Source organism: Sorex araneus, chromosome X, assembly GCF_027595985.1.
Source record: "Sorex araneus isolate mSorAra2 chromosome X, mSorAra2.pri, whole genome shotgun sequence".
In the NCBI taxonomy this organism is placed as follows: Eukaryota; Metazoa; Chordata; class Mammalia; order Eulipotyphla; family Soricidae; genus Sorex; species Sorex araneus.
Genome location: NC_073313.1, coordinates 371497926 through 371522489, shown reverse-complemented (window position 1 = coordinate 371522489; position 24564 = coordinate 371497926). Strand labels below are relative to the sequence as shown.

The following is a 24564-nucleotide window of genomic DNA, read 5'->3' as shown; positions in this document are numbered from 1 at the left end:
ATGTTGAGGAAAGTTTCCCCTAGGTCTTTTAAGCTCAAGTCCAGTCTATACACGTATATTACTTTGTATTTCCATCTCGAACAACCATTAGATACTATCTTTTTGGCTTCACAGAAGTCAAATATTTCTTTTTTCACTTTAATATTTCATATTTAATTTTACCAAACTAAACAGCCCATAGAAAAGTCAGGCCAGAGGCATCCCTGTCAGTCATGGTTCTAAAAGTTTAATAACTGAAATCCAAGTATTTACCATCCCGTCCCCGTTGCTGTACATCAGACTTGATCCCTTCATCCTGGTCGACCCGAAGGTCTGCCATGGGCGCCTCCTCCAGAGGGCCTCTGCTCGCCCCTTTGCTGCTGATTTCCCACGGTTACTCTGCTCACGCTCCCCTCAGCCCCTCCGTGATATCTGCTGTTCCTCTGAGCGCACATACAACTCTGATCTCCATTACATATCGGCGTTACATAAGTCTCTAGTAATGGATCGTTTTCTTCTACCTTTTCCTCATCTACGTTTTCTCAGAAAACTTAATAGTGCCTAAGTTTTTTTTTTTAATTTTCAGTTACTTCTATTTTCCTGGGGTTTTTTGTTCAGGCTTTATATCAAACTACTTTGTATGTTCTTCAAATCCTTTCGGAATACACATTGTCTCTAGGGTGACTTAGGGATGGACTCAGGATATAGCGTTGTGTTTTATTAGTCTTGTATTGCCGTAATATTCTGTAATATTCCATAAAGTTACTATGGCAGTACTGAACTCATACATTATTTTCAGCTTTTTGGTTTCTTAAATGCTATAATGAGTAATCATGAATGCACCTTTATCTCCATATTTTAGAATATTCTCTTGAGAGAAGCAGAAGAATAATCGCCTGTTTTTAAGTGTGTTTCTTTGGGAACGGGGGTGTGGGCAGGTCTCTCCCTCAGCTTCTCTCCAGACTGTCCCAGAAGCACGAGACAAAGCAAATCACATCCCATTATTTCTCACTTTAAAAACGGGTTTTTTGTTACTGCCATAGCTCAAAATTGATACTTATTGGTCCTATTTAATTTTTCTCCTTAAGAACTCTGGAAATTTCCCATACATATAATTACCCATACATTAAATTTTTATGTTTTCTCTTATCCTTGTCTTCTCATAGCTGCACTAACAATATTTTACTGATCTTGCCTCTTACTTTTTATTCTTTCACTTGTGGTATTTTAAATTCTCTAATTTGTCCATCTTTCTTATTATTTGTTTTTTCTAATACTACAGGTATTTCTTCCAAATATTTATATTTTCTGATAATTATGGTTTGAGGTTTTAGATTATTTTTTGATTTTTTAGACACATTGAATTCTCTTTTAGTAATCATAAAATTCAAATTTATTTCTACATCCATTTATTTAATATCCAGGTTGGATAAATAATTATCTTTCCCATTTATATTATTTCATAAGTATTATTTCATTAGCTTTTCTTGTACTAATGCCCAAGATAAAAAGCACTTTATACCCAATGATTCTCAACTGGCTGAAAAAAATATTTTTTTTTTGTGGCCACACCTGGTGCTGTCCAGGGATTACTCCTGGCGATGCTCGGGGGCCCCAGGGGATGCTGGAGGTTGAGCCCCGAGCCGGCCACGTGCAGGCGAGCACCTTCACCCGGACTCTCGGGCCCCTAGTGGCCATTTAGGACGTCTGGCTGGCTGCTGGCGCTGTTCTGACGGGGAGGGCGGGGGCACTGGTGGGGGGAGAACGCAGGGATTCTTGGTATCTGCAGCTCAGGACGTGGCCACACCGCACGGGGTGGTGAGGCTGGGGCCAGGGAGAGAGTTTATCGGCCAGACCACACGCCTTGCCTCACTGTAGCCGAGGGGGGGGGGGGCTGCAGCAGTCGGGGGCCACGTCCCTGCGGCCGTCCCGAGCACCGCACGGCCCACGCGGCTTCCGGAACACCACTCAGGAGGGCAAAAGCAGTGACAAAATCTGAAAGATCATTTTAAGGGCTGGAGTCATAGCCCAGCGGGGAGGGCGTTTGCCTTGCACGCGGCCGACCCGGGTTCGATTCCCAGCATCCCATAGGGTCCCCCGAGCACTGCCAGGAGTAATACCTGAGCGCAGAGCCAGGAGTAACCCCTGAGCATCGCCAGGTGTGACCCAAAAAGGGGTGGGGGGGAGACCATTGTAAGACCAGAACTAAAAACCCTGCTTTATACTGTTTGAAAATGTTTTTCAATATTTCTTTTCACCTTTTATCTTTACCAAATTTTGTCTTTGTTTTTCCTACTGAACTTTCATACTTTGTAGGGATGGGGGTAATTCCCAGAAATACAGTTGGAACATTCTGTTGACTAAGTTGACTCTTTTCATGTTATGTTTTCTCCCTGATAAAGCGTTAGGAGCTACGCATTTACTTTTTTTTTCTTCTTGGGTCACACCCAGTGATGCACAGGGGTTACTCTGGCTCTGCACTCAGGAATTACCCCTGGCGGTGCTCAGGGGACCATATGGGATGCTGGAATCGAACCCAGGTCGGCCGCATGCAAGGCAAACGCCCTCCCCGCTGTGCTATTGCTCCAGCCCCTACGCATTTACTTTCAAGTGTGGTGACTGACACCAGTTCACACAGGAGCCTGGGCTGTGTCAGTGGCTTCGGGTCCTTCCCCGCGTGTCTCGGCAGTTACCCAAGTACCTTCTAAGTGTCGGGGGCTTGATGGTCCCCGAGCGCCCCCAGGAGTGTTCCCTGCGCACGTGTGGCCTCAGAAGGGAGAACGCGTGAGAAAGAACAAGTCGGGTCACACAGCACTGCCAGTCATGGTGTCCCACGTGCTGCCCGGGCGCCCTGCCCCCGGCAAGCTCACGCGGCCCTGCTGCCCTTCTCAGACCCTAGGGACGAGCATCTCCGCCTGCAGTTCGGGGCCTGACTCCATTCCAGTGCTCCCGGTGTAAGGGACAGGCCCAGGCTGCCCACACCCTCCTCCCACGAGTCGATCTGGCCACTGCACCTCTGCTCCTGGAGGGGCATTCCCGGGACCCCCACTGCCCCCAGGCGAAGGGGACCAGTGCTCACACGCACACACATACACACACACATATGGGTCCACACTGGCAGCTGGCAGAAGTGGGAGGGTCATTGCACGAAAGAAAATGCCAGAATATTCACTCAAGTCTCCCCCTGGCACTGCGCCGTTCAGCAAGCACGGGTCAAGCCAGTCTCGTGTGACGCTGGTTTCCCCCAGTCAGGTGTCCTGCTGACAGCGGGCAGACCGACACGTACGGACAGGCCGCAGGGGCCTCCCCTCCCTCGCCCCTGAGGACCTTCACGCCTGTGCTCGGCGGACTGCGGGTTCACTCGGGCGTGTGGACCCCTCGGGGCACGGCCAGGCTAGTTGTTGAAAATGCATAAAATACAGCGCTGGCCCAAGTACACTTGAAAGAGCCACAGTTGACCGCGGCGTTAGTAGCCGACACACCCCTGTAATGCAGAAAGGTGTGCACTGAAGCGTGGACAGACATGGTGAGAACACGGGACCCAGCCGCCTCTGATTCCTGGGAAAACGAGGGGGAGAATCAGCAAAATGGTGACACCTCGCCTTCATTATTCATGTCTGAGGCACTGCTTTCCCTCTCCCTCCAGAGTAAAGTGTCTAAAAGAACACGAAACAAGCTGCTTAATACGCAGGTCTGGTCATAGACATACATACATATATACCTGTATATACGTGTATATCTTTTAATTTAAACATGTACTACGCTTTAAGTCCATACTATATTTTTATGCTATATTTTTAATTTTCAAAGTGTACCTGGCGCTGGGGAGCTGGTTCAAAGGGGTAGAGCACATGTCCTGCAGGCGGGAGCCCAGGTTGGTTCTTTCAGGGCAGGGAGGGGGCGTGAGCCGTCTCAGCGGTGCTCAGGCTTGCTCCTGGCTGTGTGCGTAGGAGTCGCTCCTGGCGGTGCTCAGGGACCAAGTCAGGGTGCGCTGTGTGTCAGGCCCTCACCTCTGCTGTCTCTGGATCTCTCTCAGCACTCATGGAGCCCACCCCAGCCTCACCCACCACCAGAAGCAGCCTCCAGGCACTGCTGGGGGCAACCAAAAAATTTGTATCTAAGTTGAAAATGCTTAAACTTTTTTTTTCTTAGCTGTAGCACTTCTCCGATTTAGCGAACCGCTCATTTGTAGTCGGTGATTTCCAAATTTCACTCTGTGCCCTCCCGTAATGCTACGAGGAGACATACCGCGTCCTTCAGGTACTCGCACTGTGCTCCCCCCACCCCGGCTAGGTCAGCATCCTCGGGACTCTCCCTCCAGTGCGCACGCGCTCCCTGCCACCCACAGACCCCAAGTAAGCCCTTATCCCTCACCAAGGCCTGGGTCGTGCTGAGGATCTTTCTGCTCAAGTCTTTGTTTTTGTTTTTGGTTTTGGTTTTGGTTTTTGGGTCACACCCGGTGATGCACAAGGGTTACTCCTGGCGGGGCTCGGGGGACCATATGGGATGCTGGGAATCGGACCCGGGTCGGCTGCGTGCAAGGCAAACGCCCTACCTGCTGTGCTATTGCTCCAGCCCCAAGTCTTTGTTTTTAAGACCACATTCAGCGGTGCTCAGGGATTGCTCCCATGGGCATGGGGTGCCAGGGTTCGAACACAGGTCAGCTGTGTGCAAGGCAAGCGCCCTACCTGCTGCGCTGCCACTCAGCCCCTGCTCTGGTCTTATTCCTAACCTGGCTGGCTTCACCGGACAACCAGAGTAATCCAGAGTAATCCTTCCAGAGTAACCCTTCCAAAGTAATCCTTCCAGAGTAACCCTTTCAGAGTAACCTTCCCAGAGTAACCCTTCCAGAGTAGCCCTTCCAGAGTAACCCTTCCAGAGTAGCCCTTCCAGAGTAACCCTTCCAGAGTAACCCTTCCAGAGTAACTTTTCCAGAGTAGCCTTTCCAGAGTAACCCTTCCAGAGTAGCCCTTCTAGAGTAACCCTTCCAGAGTAACTTTTCCAGAGTAGCCCTTCCAGAGTAACCCTTCCAGAGTAACCCTTCCAGTTTAGCCCTTCCAGAGTAGCCCTTCCAAAGTAACCCTTCCAGAGTAGCCCTTCCAGAGTAACTTTTCCAGAGTAGCCCTTCCAGAGTAACCCTTCCAGGGTAACCCTTCCAGAGTAGCCCTTCCTGAGTAACCCTTCCAGAGTAACTTTTCCAGAGTAGCCTTTCCAGAGTAACCCAGAGTAACTTTTCCAGAGTAGCCCTTCCAGAGTAGCCCTTCCAGAGTAACCCTTCCAGAGTAACCCTTCCAGAGTAGCCCTTCCAGAGTAGCCCTTCCTGAGTAACCCTTCCAGAGTAACTTTTCCAGAGTAGCCTTTCCAGAGTAACCCAAAGTAACTTTTCCAGAGTAGCCCTTCCAGAGTAACCCTTCCAGAGTAGCCCTTCCAGAGTAGCCCTTCCAGAGTAACCCTTCCAGAGTAACCCTTCCAGAGTAACTTTTCCAGAGTAGCCCTTCCAGAGTAACCCTTCCAGAGTAGCCCTTCCAGAGTAACCCTTCCAGAGTAGCCCTTCCAGAGTAACTTTTCCAGAGTAGCCCTTCCAGAGTAACCCTTCCAGAGTAGCCCTTCCAGAGTAACTTTTCCAGAGTAGCCCTTCCAGAGTAACCCTTCCAGAGTAGCCCTTCCAGAGTAACCCTTCCAGAGTAGCCCTTCCAGAGTAACTTTTCCAGAGTAGCCCTTCCAGAGTAACCCTTCCAGAGTAGCCCTTCCAGAGTAACTTTTCCAGAGTAGCCCTTCCAGAGTAACCCTTCCAGAGTAGGTCTTCACGGCCTGCTCCCTGGCTGTGCCCACGCAGTCTCCCCGCTGAGCTGTTCACTTGAGACCAGCCTGGGAAGCTAGTTTATCATTGAATGTGCCTATTTTCAGTGACCCTGCGTGTCAGACACTGCGGCTCAGGGCTGGTGGGGAGAAACCCCCGGCTGTAACTGATGAGCAGCAGGGCCAGAGGGCTGCTCCTGGGGCAGATGCTGAGTCGGGACGCTGCGGGCTGAGAAACGCCGGGAGCGGCAGGCCTAACCCTGCGCGTCTCGGGCCAGCAGATGTGACCAGAAAGGGGTTTTGAGTAAGTCTGCACCACAGCTCTGGTTCCTGCTGAGGCCCCCACGCCTCGTCTCGCCCATCCCCCGGCACTGCGGAGGGAGAAGGGCCGCGACAGACCGCTGCTGCCCCTCCGCACGCCTGCCACGCTGCTTCCACCCCGCGCCCGGAGACGGGCCCTGCACCCGCTGCCCACAGGCCTGGCGCCCGTCCCCTCCTCCGTGATGCTCCCCTTGCTCTGCCTGTGACAAACCAGGCGCCTCCATCCTGCTCTCCCGCTGCTGGGGCCAGGCCAGCCCCGTGCCCCTCGGCGCGCAGCGGACTCGCCCCCGCCTGTGGCTCCACTCTGGTTCTCACAGGACTCTCCTTCCCCAAAAGATCTCGCAGTACTTCGGGGGGGGAAAGGCAGAAGCGTAACAGACCAGGACGAGAACAGCAACAAGAGGGGGCTGAGCGATAGCACAGAGTAGGGCGTTTGCCTCGCACGCGGCCAGCCCGGGTGCCACTCCCAGTACCCCGTCTGGTCTCTGGGCAGTTACTCCCAGGAGTGATTCCTGAGTGCAGAGCCAGGAAGTAACCCCTGTGCATCGCCGGGTGTGTTGCAAAAAAAGCAAAATAGCAGCAAGAGGACTGCAGTTCCGACCGTAGCTCATGAAGTGATTCATTTGCTTTGGACACACACTCCTAGTCCTGTACCTAAAGGCACCCACTCCTGCAGCAGCGGCCCGTCAGCCTCACTGTCCGAGCCAGAAGCAGCAGGCGCACAGATACGAGGCCCGTCAGACCCCTAGGACGCGGGAGGAACGGCCGGAGCGGACGGAGCTGGGGCTCGGGGAGGGGCACCCAGAGCCCGGCTCCGGCTCCCGCTGGTGGTGGAAGGGTTTCAGTCCTACCCCAGGCTGCGGGAACTCCTGTGCTGGGTCAGTTTGCAGACTCCCACGAGCCGAGCCCATCCAGGCTTGCTTCAGAATACAGATCTTTACGGCCCCTTAGAAGGGGCTTAGAAATAAGCAAAGAGAAAATGTGAACTGAACATTTCCCCTTTTGCCAAAAATATCCTCTAAAGTGACAAATTATTTCTAAAATTGTTTAACAAAACTGACAAGATCAGAATACATACACTTGAGGGAGATACGGAATGGCTTATTCCTCCTGAATTAAAATAAATGTATTGATTCTTGGGGCTGGAGCGATAGCACAGCGGGTAGGGAATTGACAGGGCTGGGAGTGACAGTATAGCGGGGAGGGCATTTGCCTTGCATGCGGTCAACCCAGGTTCGATTCCCAGCATCCCATATGGTCCCCTGAGCACCGCCAGGAGTGATTCCTGAGTGCATGAGCCAGGAGTAACCCCTGTGCATCGCCAGGTGTGACCCAAAAAGAAAAAAAAAAAAAGTATTGATTCTGTTCTTCTGGGGGAGGGAGATATTTATAAAACCTGTCTGTAACAGAGTAAGTTGTTACTTGTTTTTTAAAAAATCTGCCTCTACTCGGCTTTCCAGAGAGCAGGGGTGCGGCGGGCTCTTCCCTTCCTGAGAAATAACGCCTCTGTGTCCTCCAGGAATTTATCTCACTAACATCTTGAAGACAGAAGAAGGCAACCCCGAGGTGCTGAAGAGGCACGGGAAGGAGCTCATCAACTTCAGCAAGCGGAGGAAAGTGGCCGAGATCACGGGCGAGATCCAGCAGTACCAGAACCAGCCCTACTGCCTGCGCGTGGAGGCGGACATGAAGGTGCGTCCCGTTCCCCGGATTGATAAGTCACCTGGTTGAAAACACTTGTTTCCTCACGGAGAAAAAGTAAAATAAGGGCCGGAGTGATAGCACAGCGGGTAGGGCGTTTGCTTTGCACGCGGCCGAACTGGGTTCGATCCCCAGCATCCCGTATGGTCCCCCAAGCACTGCCAGGAGTAATTCCTGAGTGCAGAGCCATGAGTAACCCCTGAGCATTGCTGGGTGTGACCCAAAAAGCAAAAAAAAAAAAAGTAAAATAAAGCATAAACTCAGTAGCTTTCTTAAAGTAAATGTTTTCTTAAATTTTCATTAATGTCTAGTTGAATTATTTTATATTAATGTTTTTTTCTCTGCATTTAGAGGTTCTTTGAAAACTTGAATCCAATGGGAAGTAGCATGGAAAAAGAATTTACTGATTACCTTTTCAACAAATCCCTAGAAATAGAACCACGAAACGCTAAGCCTCCTCCACGATTTGTAAGTGTCCGTATAATCTATATTTCTTTTTCGCTTATATATTTTTGTGGTCTTCATCTGTTATTGGTAGTGCTCCCATATGTGCTACATGGGCTGGTTTCAGGCAAAGGCATTCATAATGTGATAAAAGCATAAGGGAATACTTAATAAATACGCCGATGATTTATAAAATCAAGCAGCCCGCCTGGTTCCATTAGTCAGTGAACTCAAATAATATTCTGAATCCTGATATAACAAATAAAAGAAATCGAGCTTGTATCTTTTTATTTTTTGACAAAAATGTTACTCAAGATTTAAAGGTAGGAAATTTGAATAGTCATTCTCATTTACTTACACTGATACATACTTAGTACTTTAAATAATAACTTACTGGAATTTTTAACCATGAATTATTCATTATAAATACACCAAATTTGGCTACAGATTCTTTGGGGAAACTATCTCCATTGTTTCATATTATTGACAGTGAGGTATAGTTATTGTCACTTCGCTGGTCCGAATATAAGCTAATATAAGGACTCGAGTAAAAGCAAGAAGAAGGAAATTCAAGAAGGGCCGGGGAGCTGGGGGGAGGGCGCTGCCTCGCACACGGCCACGCGCTCTCTGTCCCCGGGGGGGAGGGCCAGACGGCCCCCCGGACACCACCAGGAGTGAGTGCAGAGCCAGAAGTAAGCCCCGAGCCCTGCTGGGTGGCCCAGAAACAAACAGAAACAAGAAGTGAGCAAAACACAGCTGCAGGCAGCCGGGATAAATCTCAGGTTCAACATGAATTTCTTGAACAAACAAGGAAAAAAGCCTAAAACTTCTCATTATGGTAATAACCATGTCTTACCTATCAGATGATTACCATAATGAGATCCAAGTACAAAATAAGATTTAATGCAATATATTTTTAGGTTCCAGAGTTGAAAACTTAACGTAAATGAGAATAGGCATTTTATTGTACTAACTGGTTTTAATTTCCTTATGTTCATAGGTTAAAGTCACGTGGCAATCACAGAGTGGCTTTTACTGACTTCTTTTCTGATCATTCTATTTGCCGTTTTTTAAGTTTCTGTTGGAATAAGCAATAAAGAGTAAATCTGTTTTGTGCCCGGGTTGGGGGGGCAGCTTGGGGCGGGGAGGGAGACCGGAAACATGGGTGGAGCGAAGGTCACACTTACAGCGTCAGAACATTAAAATGCCAAAAACAACTGTATTTTGAGTGACTTTGTAAATCATGATGTTTTCATAAAAATTAATTTTTAAAAAATAGACAAAATGTTTTCTTAAAAGATGGATCTTCAGGGCTAGAGTGAGGGCTCAGAGGCCCACAGTAGACACCTAGTATGAGGCCCAAGCAGAGAGCAGGGCAAGGAACACAGGAAGGAAAGATGGTTAGAAACAGCAGATTGGAGGGGCTGGAGCCCTAGCACAGCGGGGAGGGCGTTTGCCTTGCATGCGGCCGACCCGGGTTTGATTCCCAGCATCCCATATGGTCCCCTGAGCACCGCCAGGGGTAATTCCTGAGTGCAGAGGCAGGAGTAACCCCTGTGCATTGCCGGGTGTGACCCAAAAAGCAAAGAAAAAAAGAAACAGCAAATTGGAACCCGTCCGAGTTCGGCGTCAGTGAACCCTGGTGTCGCTGTGAGAAATTCCGCAAAACAACACACACAGATTAAAAACTCTTAGGTAGTTTGATTCCTTCGTAAAGGGCTTAACGTGACCCTGTCCTGTTTACGGAGTGGTGAGATGCTTGCAGGGCGGTGGTGGTGCGGGCTTTCCCAGCCAGTGAAATTCAGCAGAATCTTCTGTGAAAGCAGGGGGGGTGGGCAGAGAGACGGAGCTAGAGAGATACACTGTGTGTGTTGGGTTTTCCTAAGGGCCAGAGCCCAGTCATTCAGAGACAGGCACGCCCACATCTGGGTGTCTCAGGGGCGGCACCTGCCTTGCACGTGGGCCCGGCGGCGTCCCTGTGCAGCGCCAGAGCCGCGATCCCCGTCTGCGTCACCAGCCACGACTCACTCAGACTCTGCCCTCGCTCACCCTGCAGCTTCTCCGGGGTTGTGGCTCCCGGGCCCGAGGGGTGGGCGACCCTGGCCGTGACCGTGTTGTAAGCCGCGTGTTCCTTTCCACATGTCTGCAGGCTAAGAAATACAGCTATCCCCTAAAATCTCCCGGTGTCCGTCCGTCGAACCCGAGACCAGGGACCATGCGACACCCGACGCCTCTGCAGCAGGAGCCCCGGAAGATCAGCTACAGCCGCATCCACGAGAACGAGGCGGAGAGCACCGCGTCCGCCCCCAACTCCCCCCGCACGCCGCTCACGCCCCCGCCCGCCTCCGGGGCCTCCAGCGCCACCGACGTCTGCAGCGTGTTTGACTCGGAGCACTCGAGCCCGTTCCACTCAAGTAGGTGCCGGCGTTTTAGGCGCTGGGGGGCCCCGCTGGGGTGACGGAGACGAGAGTCCGGGAATCTGCCACTTCTGGCTTTTCAGAACTCACCCACAGCACAGTTGCCACGGATTTGAGACAGTCTGTTCGCACCGTTCTCCTTCAGCCCGGTCCTTCTCCACGGAAAGGCCCCGTGGAGAGACTCTGGGTCACTGCTTTGCAGTAGTGAGTGCGAGACGCCCTCCTTCGTACCCGGGAGAACGAAGGTGGCTCCATGCGGCAGGGGGTGTCAGCCCTGGCTCGACGTGCTCCTGCCACGTGGAGCACCGCCTTCCCTCCTCGCCCACTTACTGTAGAATTTCGCAACCACCACATTAAAATTCCTGCTTAGCCCTTTCTCACCCAAGGTCCCCAAATTCACTTGTTGGCCTTTTAAGGGGGAGGGGGGAGTCACTGAAGGCCAGAGTGATAGTGCAGGGGCAGGGGCTTACCTTGCACACTCCTGGCCTGGGTTCGACCCCCAGCATCCCCTGTAGTCCTCAGGGCCCTCAGTGATGCCAAGCAAAGGGCCGGGGGTGAGCCCCCGCTGTGGCCCAAGACAGTCACCAAGTGCTCCTCTGACCTCCCGGACGCAGCAGATGCGGAGAGGAGGCGCCTCCCTGAGGAACCCCACAGTCTCCTGACCACTCGGCTGCCCGGCCTTGCTGGTCTCTGGCCTCGTGTTGTCCACTGGAAATTCAGTGTGACCTCGAGTGCCGTAGAGCCACCGGGACCCAGGGACAGTGCGCCAGGCCTCTCCCGCCCCGAGCCCGAGCACTGCCGGCTGCGTCCCCCCGAGGAAGCAAAAAGAATGAGGTGAAAGTTTGTCATGCTTTATTTAGTCCATTATACGTGGATACTTGAGCATAAAATCAACAGTAGATGTACTGTTTTACATTCTCTATTTTGTTTTAAAATCTCCAGAATCTGGGGCTGGAGCAATAGCACAGCGGGGAGGGCGTTTGCCTTGCACGCGACCGACCCAGGTTCGATTCCCAGCATCCCATCTGGTCCCCTGAGCACTGCCAGGAGTAATTCCTGAGTGCAGAGGCAGGAGTAACCCCTGAGCATCACCGGGTGTGACCCAAAAAGAAAAAAAAAACTCTCAAAAATCCAGTGTGCATTTTGATTGAGATTCTGTCTCGATAGAGATTGGCCGTATTTAAATGCTTACTAAGCATGTGGGGCTAGTGGCTGCCAAACTAAGCCGCATGTCCAGCCCGAGTCCTTTCAAGAGGACGCCACTTACATCTGCGTCGTGCGCTTCCGTATTTTATGACCAAATTCGGGTTGAGCTTTAAAGCCATACTAAGAACACACGTTGGTTCCTTAGTCCCATCCCGAGTCTGTCACCGCCAGCCTTGTGCAGAGCAGCCCAGGCGCCCCCCCGCCCCCCGCCCCAACTGGGCAGAGAGGGCTGCGCAGATGGGGCCCCTGCACCGGGGCAGGCCGGCTCGTCACCCTAGGGTGCAAGTGAGCTTTCTGATCTTAGAGAACATAATATTTGTCTGTGCCCCTGGGACTCAGACCAGACTTGTTAGCTGAGTCTCTGTGAGACGGAGCCTTTCAGGGCTGTTGGTGATGAGGTTTCAGTCATGCAGAGTCCCCACCCAGCCCGCACCAGGTCCCTGCCTGTGCGGCAGGCGCTGTCCTTCCCTTTTCCTCTCCTCCCTCTCCTCTCCCCTCCCCTCCCCTCCCCCCCTCCCCTCTCCTTCCCGTCTCTCCCCTTTTGGGCATTGTGGTTTTCAGCATTGATGCTGAAAGGTCAAACTAGATTTTTAAGATTTATACCAAATCAGAGAATTGTTTTAAAATTCTCTTTGGAGGCGTATGAGATTTGACCCAGGATCCCATTTATTTCTGCTTAGTACATACTTCTGTAATTACCCAGCGCGTTACCTTCTCACATTATTTTTTTAAAAGGGGGGGGCTATTATTTTGGGTTTACTCTGACACCTGGGGATTATGAAGTATTGTTAAATAGAAAGCTGTTGTTGTTGTTTTTGGTGGTTTTCTTTTTTTTTGCTTTTTGGGTCACACCTGGCGATGCCCCCGGGATTACTCCTGGTTCTGCACTCAGGAATTACTCCTGGCAGTGCTCAGGGGACCTTATGGGATGCCAGGGATTGAACCCGGATCGGCCGCGTGCAAGGCAAACGCCTACCCAATGTGCTATCGCTCCAGCCCCAAAGCTATTCTATTTTTGATAGAAACACCAGGCTTTTGAAAATCACCATTTGTTCTCCTCACTTTGCTAGCCCCCTAAATTAAGTAATGAAAGAAAAGCAGCGTTTCGGCCCTGGCACACATCCTGGCATTGCACTTTGGCGCCAGAGCTTCTGATGGTCAGTGCCGGGAGAGCCGGTGGCCTTTCATCTGGCATTTGCAGCTGACACACTCATTCCGCTTCCTAAGCTCAGTGGATCTCGCTGCTAAGTCATCATCATTGGGTGTGTTTGGTACCTGACAAGAATTTCCGGTGTGTTATTACAGGCGGGAGGGGTAGTACAGGGGAAGGTCACTTGCCCTGCACGCGACCAACCCAGGCTCCATCCCGGGGGCCCCAGACAGCCCCCAGCCCTGCCAGGAATGGTCTCGGAGCACAGGCCAGCAGTAGGCCCCGAGCCTGCCGGCGCCAGGACAAACGCAGCCGTAAAAAATCTGAATCGTGTTTCCCAGGCAGTGAAACCAAGACACTAGATCAAGAGCCGGAGCGACAGCACAGCGGGGAGGGCGTTTGCTTGCACACAGCTGACCCGGGTTCGATTCCCAGCATCCCATAGGGCCCCCCAAGCACCGCCAGGAGTGATTTCTCAGTGCAGAGCCAGGAGTGACCTCTGAGCATCGCCGGGTGTGACCAAAAAAAGCCAAAAAAAAATAAAGGGACGCACTGAGCTGTGCGGCGCGAGCCGTGTGCTGGGCGTAGCAGGAGTCCTGTTGCTGCGGCCGCCGGGGGCTCTGGGGTCCCGTCGTTCCTCTCGGGAGCAGCCACGCTCGGGCGGGTGGGGAGCTTACTCACCTAGTTTTCTAAAAACTTGGAAAAGGGGGCAAGAGAGAGTACGGCAGGGGGCGCCGGCCCTGCACGCAGCCAGCCCACGTTCCACCCCGCCTCCTGATGGCCTGAGCCCCGCCACGGTGACTCCTGAGCACAGAGCCAGGAGGAACCTCTGAGCCTTGCCGGTGTAGTCTCCAAAAAAGTGGAAAATTGGAAAATTGCAAAAGTGGACAAACACTAGAGCTGGGTCGTCCCTCAGCCCCTGTGCCCTGCGGACGCCAGACGCCAGGGGTCGTGGCCTCGAGGCGCCTTTGTTTCACACCTGAAGTTCATCAAAACTATTTTCGTTTCCTGATAAGAGTGAGCTAAACCGCTACCCTTAGTGCCCCGATCCAAATACGTATCAGAGCCTGTGGGGAGGAAATAAAGGCATAAACTGTTGAACTGGGCCTGTCTGCATGGCAGCCAGATGGGAGTCTTGGCCGGGGCGCTGGGGATCCCCGGGTTGCTGTCACGGGGCCACCCCGTCGGGTCCCCCGCACAGCCAGGGCAGCCCCCGACTCAGAATAGGAACCTCTGCAGGTGAGCGTGGGTGTGACGTTCCCTCCCTCTGACGGGCACTGGGAACACAGCGGTTGTAACTAAGGATCCGGATGATTCGCATACACGGCCCAAACGCCAGGCCAGGGGCGGGGGTGGGAGCGTGGCCGAGGCCCGACCGATCCGTCCACGTGCGCCAAGACAGGGCAGAGCTGCTCCGCCTGGGAGCGCCCAGAGCCGCTAGCCCCCGCGTGCCCCTGCAGCGCCCAGGGCTTCCCGCCAAGCTCTGCTCAGGGCCAGCGTGGGGCCGGGGGCCGGGGCGCCCGTGGCGAGCCGCTCACCTGCCCCACTGGCCTTCGGCTTGGGGATTGCCTCGATTTTCATTTTTTCCTTCAACATTATTAAGATTAGGTATTCTAAATTTATGTGTAACTTCCTGGGCAAGAGCTAAGCACCAAATGTTTGACATTTTTAAAGCTCATTTTAAAGCCTTGCACCCGGGTTCGATTCCCAGCATCCAATAAGGTCCCCCGAGCACTGCCAGGAGTGATTCCTGAGTGCAGAGCCAGGAGCAACCCCTGAGCATCACGAGGTGTGACCCGAAAAACAAAAGTGAAAAAGAATATAGAAGGGCTGGGGCCGAAGAAATAGCACCGTGGGGAGCACACTCGCCTCGCACACTGCTGCCCGGCTGGCCCCTGCGCCCCGGGCCCCCCCCCCCCCCCCGTGTCGTCCCCAAGCCCCAGCAGGTCAGTCCTGACCTGAGCACCAGGCGTGACGCAGACAGGAAAGGAAGGATGTAGGAGGGAAACGCTGTTGTCAGTGCAGTCCTCCCCAGAGCCGTGTCCTGTGGTGAGGATACACGTCCCGGGAATGCCCTCACAGGGAGTATAATGAGAATTTCTCTTTTATTTCCCGATTCGCTACTTACAGTTTTGAGATTGCAAAACTAGCGTTTAATGCCTGGCATTTACGTCTCCCCGTGACGTGGGATCGCTCAGGGACAGTCCGTGACTGCGTCTCGTGTCATTCATTCATGTCATCAGGTCGGGGGTCTAAAAGGAGTTTCAAAATTCCCAATATATTCACTCAGTTTAATTCTTTATTTTCCTCAGAGCAGTATTGAGCTTCTTGATAAAGACCGTATGTCATGGTTTAGAACTAGAAGACAAAAGTAGCATTTTCTATCATAAATCTTACAGATGAGTTGAATAGATTGATGGAAGAGAAAAAAAAATCTCCTTTTCCTTGTTTCCTTCCACAGGCAGCGATGCGGTCTTTATCCAGGTGGCCCCGCCCCACGGCCCACGTCAGTATCTCTGCTTTGAGCCTCCCTCGCTTTGCTGGGGCAGCCTGGGCGCCCGCTGAGCTCGGCCGCGCTGGGCCCGCTTGCTTGCAGCGTCCGCCCGGCCTCTCGCTACCGGCTGGGTGATCGGCTTCCCTCTAGAGACTCCCCCGCTATTTTGTAGAACCTTTTTTCTCTTTTACAAGAACAGTAAACGGGTGGCTTTCACACTTAACCATTTCTTTTTTTTTTTCCCCAAAGTTCTAAACAAATTTCATGACCAACTTTAACACAAGCATGCGTGTAACGGGGTGCACAGGCCTCCTGTCGGAGTCACAGCACGCATCTGCAGGGAACAGAGCGCCCGGAGGCAGAGAGCACTTGTTTGGCTTTAGAAGTCTCGTTAACTCAAGTAACGTGGCCTAAGTAGTCGTCACTCAAGCAAAATAAATTTCATTGTTGATACCTGCTATTCATTTTAACATAAACTAACAATTTTATTTAATAATTTTAAATAGGTCATTTCTTTGCCTTTTCATACAAATGATTTCAAAATGTAAACATTAGAAGATATAAGCTACATTAACGTATGGCATTTCTTAAGAAAAAATGGTAGGTGATCAAAATATTGATCATTTAAATACTGTAAGAACACAGAGCACTCTTAAAAAAAGTTCTACTTGTTACATCGTTTAACTGACAAAATAAAGCAACGATCAAAGAAAAAAAAAGAACCTGCCAAGTATGATTTTGAATGATTCAAGTTAGTTCAGATACTCAGATAATTTTAATCATTTTTGTAAACTAGCTCTCAATTTTCTGAATGACTTTCAAAGTAGAATTACTACCGTTCGTGTCTAAGATCGGTTCCAGTTGGAAGTCTGACTCACCTCGCTGCCGGTGCATTTAAACAGGGCTCCCCGGACGCTCGTGTCTCCGTGAGCTGCCTCGGGCACCGCCAGTGGGTCTGCCCCTGGCCGGGCTGTGGGTGCCGAGTGCCATGGGCCTGCCAGCCTCCGAGGGGCACCTCTCCCCGGGACCCCCTGAGAACCGCCGAGGATCCGGCCTGATCCGAGACCCTCTGAAGGGCTCCCAGTGGGCGCTGGGAAAGTCTCAGTGAATCTTGGGGGAGGAGGGGACGATTAATGAGCCCATCAGGAAAGTTTAACAGAAATCAGTGCTCCAAGGTTTCTAATATTTTCTCTCTTCCAGTAATCTGAGATTCAGACCCAAATTTGAAATTCTAATAGATTGACAGTGGGTGGTTATTTTGTTCAAGAAGCAAAATAACCGTGTCTTTGGCAGCTTTTTTTTTCCCCTGAAAATTCTGCATGCTTCTTTCTGCACTTTGCTCTAATAAAGGGAATTCTAGCTTGTTGAACTGCTTTTATACTTGGTCTGTTTCTTTTAATAAATACAAGCCGTTTCCAGCTAAACCGTTTCAGGGCTAGTGAGTGAAAGGCCGTTTCTGAGCTTTGCACATTGAGACTGTGGCTCCCACAGGGTCTGCGTCCGTGTCATCTATCAGCCTCTCGAGGGGCTCTGACGGCGCGTCTGTACCCCCTCCCGTTCCTCCGCGGAGACGGCCAGAATCGGCGCCGGCGGAGTCGTCGCCATCTAAGGTAGAGCAGAAACCCGGTTACCGGGGTCTGCCCGGCGCGGGGCAGGGGGCAGGCGCTCGCTGCACGGGGGGCGAGGCTTTGCTTCTGAGAGTGGGGGTCTTTCTCGGGGCGGGGGGATGTTTCCAAAACCTTCGTTAATCCCAGCTGTGGGGAAGCAGCTGTGGTCTGCAGTCGGGGTGCTGAGGGCAGTGCCAGGACTGCGTGCCCGGCCTGGAGGGCGGGAGTGGGCTGCTCGGCCCACACTCAGGGCCCCGTCTGCTCCCTCCGTGCCTCGGTGGGCTTCCCGCGGCGGGAGAGGCCCTGAAGGCTCACGGGGGCTCGTCTCTCCCCTTGTCCCGACTCACTCCTGGGCGGCGGGCCAGGGGCCTCTCCGGGCACGCAAAGCCTCCCGCAATGTCCCTGTGATGTTAACACTGAAAACCGGCAGCTTAGATCAAAATGATCCTATGTTGGATCAAGCACGACCAAACCAACTTCGAGAAAAATAACCAGAGTAAAATAATCGAGAAAAATATTTGTTTAATGCGTTAGCAGCCGGCCCCTTTGAGACCTCAGGCCCGGGTCCCTGATGCTACCAAGGCGTCGGGGAGCACCGTCCGCAGATGCCACCTGCTCGCACACCCACCCCGCGCCCGCGCTAACGTGCGCCCGTCTCTCCCCGTGCAGATGATGTCCAGGCACCTGGACAACCCGCCCGCCATCCCGCCGCGGCAGCCCACGTCGAAGGCCTACTCCCCGCGCTACTCGCTGTCGGAGCGCACGTCCGTCTCGGAGCCCCCCGACAGCCCCAGCCCCCCGCTGGTGCCGCCGCGAGAGCCCGTGCGGACCCCCGACGTCTTCTCCAGCTCCCCGCTCCACCTGCAGCCCCCGCCGCTGGGCAAGAAGAGCGACCACGGCAACGCCTTCTTCCCCAACAGCCCGTCCCCCTTCGCGCCGCCGTCCCCGCACGGCCCCCGGAGACAGCTGCCCTCGCCCCCCGCCTCCGGGGCGGCCCCGCACCCCGCCCCCGGGCCGCCCGTGCCCCCGAGGCAAAGCACTTCGCAGCTCATCCCCAAACTCCCGCCAAAAACTTACAAAAGGGAGCACACGCACCCCTCCGTGCACAGGGACGGCCCCCCACTGCTGGAGAACGCCCACTCCTCCTGACTCCCGCCAGCCGGACCCGGGGGGCCGGACAGCTGACCACAGGCCTCTCCGGGCGTCTCGTGGCCGAGGGACGGGACTCGGGCCCCGTGACGACGGTTTTTGTAACTCAGACTCTCATGCACTTTGTAAGAAGAGATCTCCGACGGGGCGGGGCGGCGCCTGCCCCCGCCCGGCCCTCCCTCCCGAGAGGGTTTTCGTAGCGACCGCGCGGGCTGAGGAGGCGGGCGGGCGCCGGGCTTCACCAAAGAGGTACTTTTGTTTTTGTTTTTAAGAATAATGACCCCGTCTTAGGACCATTCCCCCACCCTCGGCACGGGCGAGACGCGGTGGTGGTGGCTTCGGGGGAACTCGGGCACCGACACGGGAGGACTCTGGGACGGCAGCTGTCGGGCAGACGACTCCCGTTCTGGACTGGTCACCCGTGCGAGGCTATCGCGCCCCGGCCCCCACGAGAGTTTACCGGCCCCCTCGCCACGGCGCGGCTGTGCTCAGCGCACGGGGGAGACGCAGCCCCCGCCCGGGCTCCCGACGACTCGTGTTCCCGGGGGCGGGCCCTGGTCACGTGTATATAGTGAATGTTCAATAATATAATTGGCAGGTCTTTTAATTTAATTGAATAAAGATACAGATACTTTGTTTGGCTGTCATATATTAAATTATTATATGGACAAAGAGGTTGGTTCTCGTTTCTTTCCACTGAAACCCACACGAGCTCTGAGCGTGAAGGTGGAGCTGTGGGCTGCCCTGTGACCGGCGGGTGGATGTAGCCCTGCAGGGGACGTGCAAAGGCACAGTGTCAGTGGGGGGAGGCTGGGCCGGGGTCGGGTGGGCCTCTTTCAAGCAGGACTTTATACAAGTCTCCTCCTTTCCTGAGCAACATACACAGTTTGTTTAAAGTTTATATCAAACTTTCTACCTTACCTGAGTCTAGTTCTGCCAGAACTACTCGTAAAAGGAGCACCGGCTCCATTAAGACCATACAACAGTTTACACACTAAGCCTGGGAGTAACCGACAGATGCTGTGACCGCAGTGAAATGCACGCGGCTTGTCAGAGCAGCTTTGTTCCCCCCGCCCACGTGTGCTCACACGTGTCTTGGGAGTTGCGAGGCACCGGCTCTGCGGGCCGTGAGACATCCCTGAGGCTGCGTCCTGATGGCGTGAGCACCCTCGTGCCCTCTGCTCGCCTGGTGTTCACGGGGCGCTCACAGTCGCCTGTAGTACGGAACCCCCTTTTGAGGACAAAGTCTCGGCTCCACCGTCAGCAAGCAGCCCTCCTAGCAGAGCCGTATTTGCTAGCGTCGAAGTTTTTTAAAATACCTATACAACCACTTCCATTTGGTAGGCATTTTGCCCTTTCTAAAGTCATCTTTTGGGGCTGGAGCAGGGCAGGGGGCGCTCGCCTTGCACGTGGCCGACCCACCACCCCCTACGGTCCCTAAGTCCAAGGCCAGGAGTGAGCCCTGAGCACAGCCAGGTGTGGCCCAGTAGCCAAAGTAGAAAAGGAAATTTAAAAAATTAAATGAGGGGCCGGAGCGATAGCACAGAGGGTAGGGCGTTTGCCTTGCACGCGGCCGACCCGGGTTCGATCCCCAGCATCCCATATGGTCCCCCAAGCACTGCCAGGAGTAATTCCTGAGTGCAGAGCCAGGAGTAAGCCCTGAGCATCGCTGGGTGTGACCCAAAAAGCAAAAAAATAAATAAATAAATAAATAGATGAAAGCTGCCATTTCTAAAGATTTCTTTAGAGATCTCCAAAAGCAATTTCAGACCCACTCCTGTCTGAGGTGTCCAGCTGAGCCGGCGACCAGCACACACGTCCCCGAGCCACGACGCCAGCCGCCCTGTCCCTGCAGCTGCCCCTCGCTGCCACGTCGGCTGCCACGGCTCCCGGCACTCCCAACGGGAGCCTGGGAAAGTCCCGGGGCCCCCGTGGCACTCTGGCCAGTCCCTGTCCCCCGCAGTCCTCCTGGTGAGAGGAAGCGGAGCAGCTTCAGTGCCCCTCCCCCCAAGGGAACCATTGTTCTACGCTGGTGGTCCTAAGAGGCCACTGTGTCGTGGGAAAGCCGTTTGGGCAGAGCAAGGTTTAACTGCCGAGGACGGTTTCAGTGGGTAAGTGGGTGCCCATGCTGCCGTCACACTCGTGCTGGCAAATCAGTCTTGGAGTATTTCAAACATGCTTACTGGGGGACAAGAAGTGGCCAGGAAGATGAATGCGTCACCACTGAGCTGCCGAACTCGGGACGCTGGGGGACAAAATCACGGCGGCAGGATTTCCTAAAGCACAGCGCCAAAGGGAGCACTGCGAGGGGAACGTCCTACGCCATGTATCTCTGGCTCACGACAGGAAGAAAGATTCCAAGGATTAATTTGTGTAAATGGACTGACCGACGTGTATAGTAGGAAGAGGCGCTTCATGTGGAAGCACTTTTTAAAGAAGGAACTGTTAAGTATACGTTTCACTCTTGTCCTTCACAGAGTCCTGTATTTCAAAAATAAAAATGAGTCCTGTATTTTAAAACTAAAATGATCAGGAAATAAGCAAAGTAGAAAATTGCTTAATTCAAGTCCACTGGGTATCAAGTTATGTGGTTACTACGTTACTGTGATCCACACTGGAACGTGTATTGTGATTTGCGTGGACGCGTGTGCCGAGCTGATGATCTGACCAACAGAGGCCTCTGGGGACGGAACTATTTGAGCTGGAGGCTCTGTGACGCTTCCAAAGACTCAATGCCTTCTTTTCCCCATAAATCAAAAATCGATATCTATGATCATGTCTTAATTCTCAAGTTGTGCTTTCTTGGGCCACAATCCTCATCATTTCCCTTTTATGATAGCGTATATTCAGAGCTTTAAGCGGCTCTGCAAAATAGATGTCAGCTGCGGGAAGGTGTCCTAGCTCTTGAAGGTCCATAATGAAAGTCTTTCCTTCCTCTCCAGATTTAGAAAATCACCATTCATTTCTTGGTTCTACAGATTCTGCTGCTACAGATAGGTTCACTTACTATTTTAGTTTTTGAGTCACACCCAGCATTGCCAGCTGGTGGTTCGAGGGATCATGTAGGATGCTGGGATCGACCCCAGGTCAGCTGTATGCAAGGCACATGCTTCACCCGATTTGTATAATGTCTCTCCGGCCCCCTCTTGCTACTTTAATCTATATTGTGTGGATGTTGTACAAGTGTCCATCCCGTTGTATAGCACATAAATATTTACCAGCAAATTGAGCATCATAAGGTTAATATTAGGTTAACTGATGGGCTGGAGGATAGTACAGAGCACTTGCCTTGCGTGAGGCTGACCCAGCCTCAATCCCCAGCACCCCATACGATCCCCCGAGCACTGCCAGGAGTAATATCTGAGCACAGAGCCAGGAGTAACCCCTAGACATTGCCAGGTGTGAATGTGAAAATCACTGCTGTTATTTTTCTGACATTACTTAGACAAGGAAGGAAGGGAGGAAGGAAGGAAGGAAGGAAGGAAGGAAGGAAGGAAGGAAGGAAGGAAGGAAGGAAGGAAGGAAGGAAGGAAAAGGAAGGAAATGACTTATGTAGCTCACAAGTGTTATTGTTTTGGCACATATTTATTTTAAAGATCAGTTTTGAGGGGTAGGTCAAGAATTGACAGGGCCGGGAGTGACAGTATAGCGGGGAGGGTATTTGCCTTGCACACGGCCAACCCTGGTTCAATCCCCGGCATCCCATACGGTCCCCGAAGCACCACCAGGAGTAATTCCTGAGTACAGAGCCAGGAATAACCCCTGAGCATCGCTGGGTGTGACCCAAAAAGAAAAAAAATTAGATTGACAACATGCTGGTATGCTGGAGAAAGTGGACTCATGGCTCAAAGTGATCATCTTGTCTGCATGGCACTGGAACTGGTAATACCTGGATGTTCTTAGTAATTCATAGTCAGCTCATACGATGAATATTTTGCCCCTTACCATGATCTCTGGAGATTCTCTGGAGGCACTAGTTCCCATCTCAAGTTCTTATAAAGGAAGTTCCCGTATTTCCTTCTACGGCAAGTCTTAGGATTGTAGTCGTGGGAGGCCTTGGAAATCAGTCCTTTAGTTATGCCTGGGTCACACGGTCAGGGCCGAGGCATTTGGATGCCATCGAGGATCTGAAGATACCCCAGTACCCGGAGGCAGCATTCTGCCGAGATCCATGGGAACGTGCCAGCCTGCTCGGAAGCAGTTCTCCGGAGGCGTGGCAGGAAAGGAGGCGATTCCCAGGTGCACGCCATAAGGAATGGCACCTGGGAGCCAGTTGAGCTGAAGCAGAATCCTTAGAAAATCCATGTTCTTTCTGAAAAAGTGAGGCTAGGAGGTGGCTGGACCAGCTTCACGTGGCAATCAGTGGTTGGGCCCATTAACTCAGTTTGTTTTTTGTTTGTTTTTGCTTTTTGGGTCACACCCGATGCGTTACTCCTGGCTCTGCACTCAGGAATTACCCCTGGTAGTGCTCAGGGGACCATATGGGATGCTGGGAATAGAACCCGGGTCGGCCGCATGCAAGGCAAATGCCCTCCCCGCTGTGCTATTGCTCCAGCCCCTGCATTAACTCAGTTTTGATTCCTGTCATGTCCAGGTTTCAAGAAACCCTGAAATTCATTCGTGAGCCCTACGCACACCCCTGCTGTCATTGACTTGTCTGACCTGTTTTCAAGCACTGTGAGATCCGAATACCTCACAGAGCCTGTTTAATTGCTACCAGAGAATGTTACGACTGAAACTCGTCAAACCCAAGCTTGCGGTTAAGGCTGTGTTGGTTTCTGCTCTACCAGGACGGCGCCTGCAGGGCTGCGGCTGAGGCAGGGGTGAGGGCTCCCCCGGGCAGCCCAGGAGCCACAGGACTCGGGACCTTGTGCCCCCCAGCCACTTGAGCCAGGGCCCCTTCTTTTGAATTTTAGCCCAGTGATCTGCTTTTTCAGCTAGATCTCACCAGGGGCTCGGGGGCCACTGAGGCTGCAGAAGCAAAGGGGGCTTCGGGGACAAGCAGGTCCCCAACCAGCCTCATCAGCTGCTCTAACCATGCAGGACTCTTGATTTGCCGGCGAGGTATCTCTCTGGATAAAGGGATTTATTTTCACTTCCTGGTGCTGGGGGACCAAACACCATGTCCGTGGAGAGACATCCCCAACCCCAAGACATAACAGAGCCACAGGCGAGATCCGGTCACCCATGAAGTCAATACAGACAGGACAGGTAACCCAGCAGCCCAGAGCTGAGAGCCAGCAAACAACCCAGAGGGACCAGCTGCCAGGGACAGGGGACCAGGAGCACAGCCAAGGGGCTCGAGAAGGGAGCGTTCAGGACAGACTACAGCCGGCCATTCGGAGGGGACAAAGAAAGGGACACAGAGGGTGGGAGAGGGGCCACGACTGTCTCTCACTTTCCTAGTAGCACCGAGGTCTGAGGCTCGGCTAGAGCAGGGAAGATTTCTTTCGTGTAAATATGGGGAGAGGGGTCCTGGGCGGAACCCAGTGACAGGACAGCCTGACGCGCACACAGGAGAAGGTGCGCTGGGGTCTGTCTCAGCTGCTGGTGCCACGTGCACTCTGGGTAAGCGGGACACTCACGACCCCACTTTCCCAGCAGGTTCCAGCGTGCTCGCAAACACGCAGCCAGCATGAGGGAGACAGACACAGACCCACTTTCCTCTAAGGACAGCCCATATCCATGCATCAGTCTGAGACAAGAAGCGAGAAACTTCTAGATAAATGAGTTTAGATGACACACAAGATCACGCACCCGGCTCTTGGGAATGACCGTTTGGAAACAGGTTATTTGGTTTAGACACAAAAGCAGTGGCTATCTTGGATGACAACATCCCAAAGGATCATATTAAGCTCTGCCTAGACTCTCTATGTTCTCTTTTATTAGAGCTTGGGCCCAGAGAGGGGCCTGCCATAGAGGTAGGCGGGGGGAGGGGGCAGGGAAACTGGGGGCTTTGGTGGTGGGCAACGGAGATGGAAGGGGTGTCCAAACATTGTAGGACTGAAACGCAATCATGAGCACCTTTGTAATGTGTATCTCACTGTGATTCAATTTTTAAAAATTTTTTCAAAGGCCTAGGAATGACATTTACATTTTTAAGTAATTGAAAAAACAAACTATAATGCATAAAAAATAAAACTCAGGCCCAATGCTGTACATTGACTTGTTTCCCCTTAATTATGTGGCGGCGGGGGCCACAGTGATAGTACAACGGGCAGGGCGCCTGCCTTGCACATGCCGATCCCCGGCACCCCACAGGGCCCCCTGAGCCTGCCGGGAGTGAGCCCTGAGCAC

The 24564-nt window shown here is 52.8% G+C and overlaps 1 protein-coding gene across 4 annotated transcripts in view; it reads left to right on the top strand.

The window, feature by feature from the left end:
• The window catches only part of SOS1 (SOS Ras/Rac guanine nucleotide exchange factor 1), a 109849-nt gene extending 90946 nt beyond the window's left edge, over positions 1-18903 (top strand). For 3 of the 4 annotated variants that reach the window (XM_055120154.1, XM_055120152.1, XM_055120150.1), the window contains 6 exons: positions 7619-7791; positions 8152-8268; positions 10394-10658; positions 15479-15523; positions 17003-17121; positions 17788-18903. In XM_055120154.1, coding sequence (XP_054976129.1) covers positions 7619-7791; positions 8152-8268; positions 10394-10658; positions 15479-15523; positions 17003-17121; positions 17788-18267 — 1199 coding nt within the window. In that variant the 3' untranslated portion in view covers positions 18268-18903. The remainder of the gene's footprint in view (positions 1-7618; positions 7792-8151; positions 8269-10393; positions 10659-15478; positions 15524-17002; positions 17122-17787) is intronic. The other variant, XM_055120151.1, reaches the window with a different exon arrangement.
• The last annotated feature ends 5661 nt before the right edge of the window (positions 18904-24564 follow it).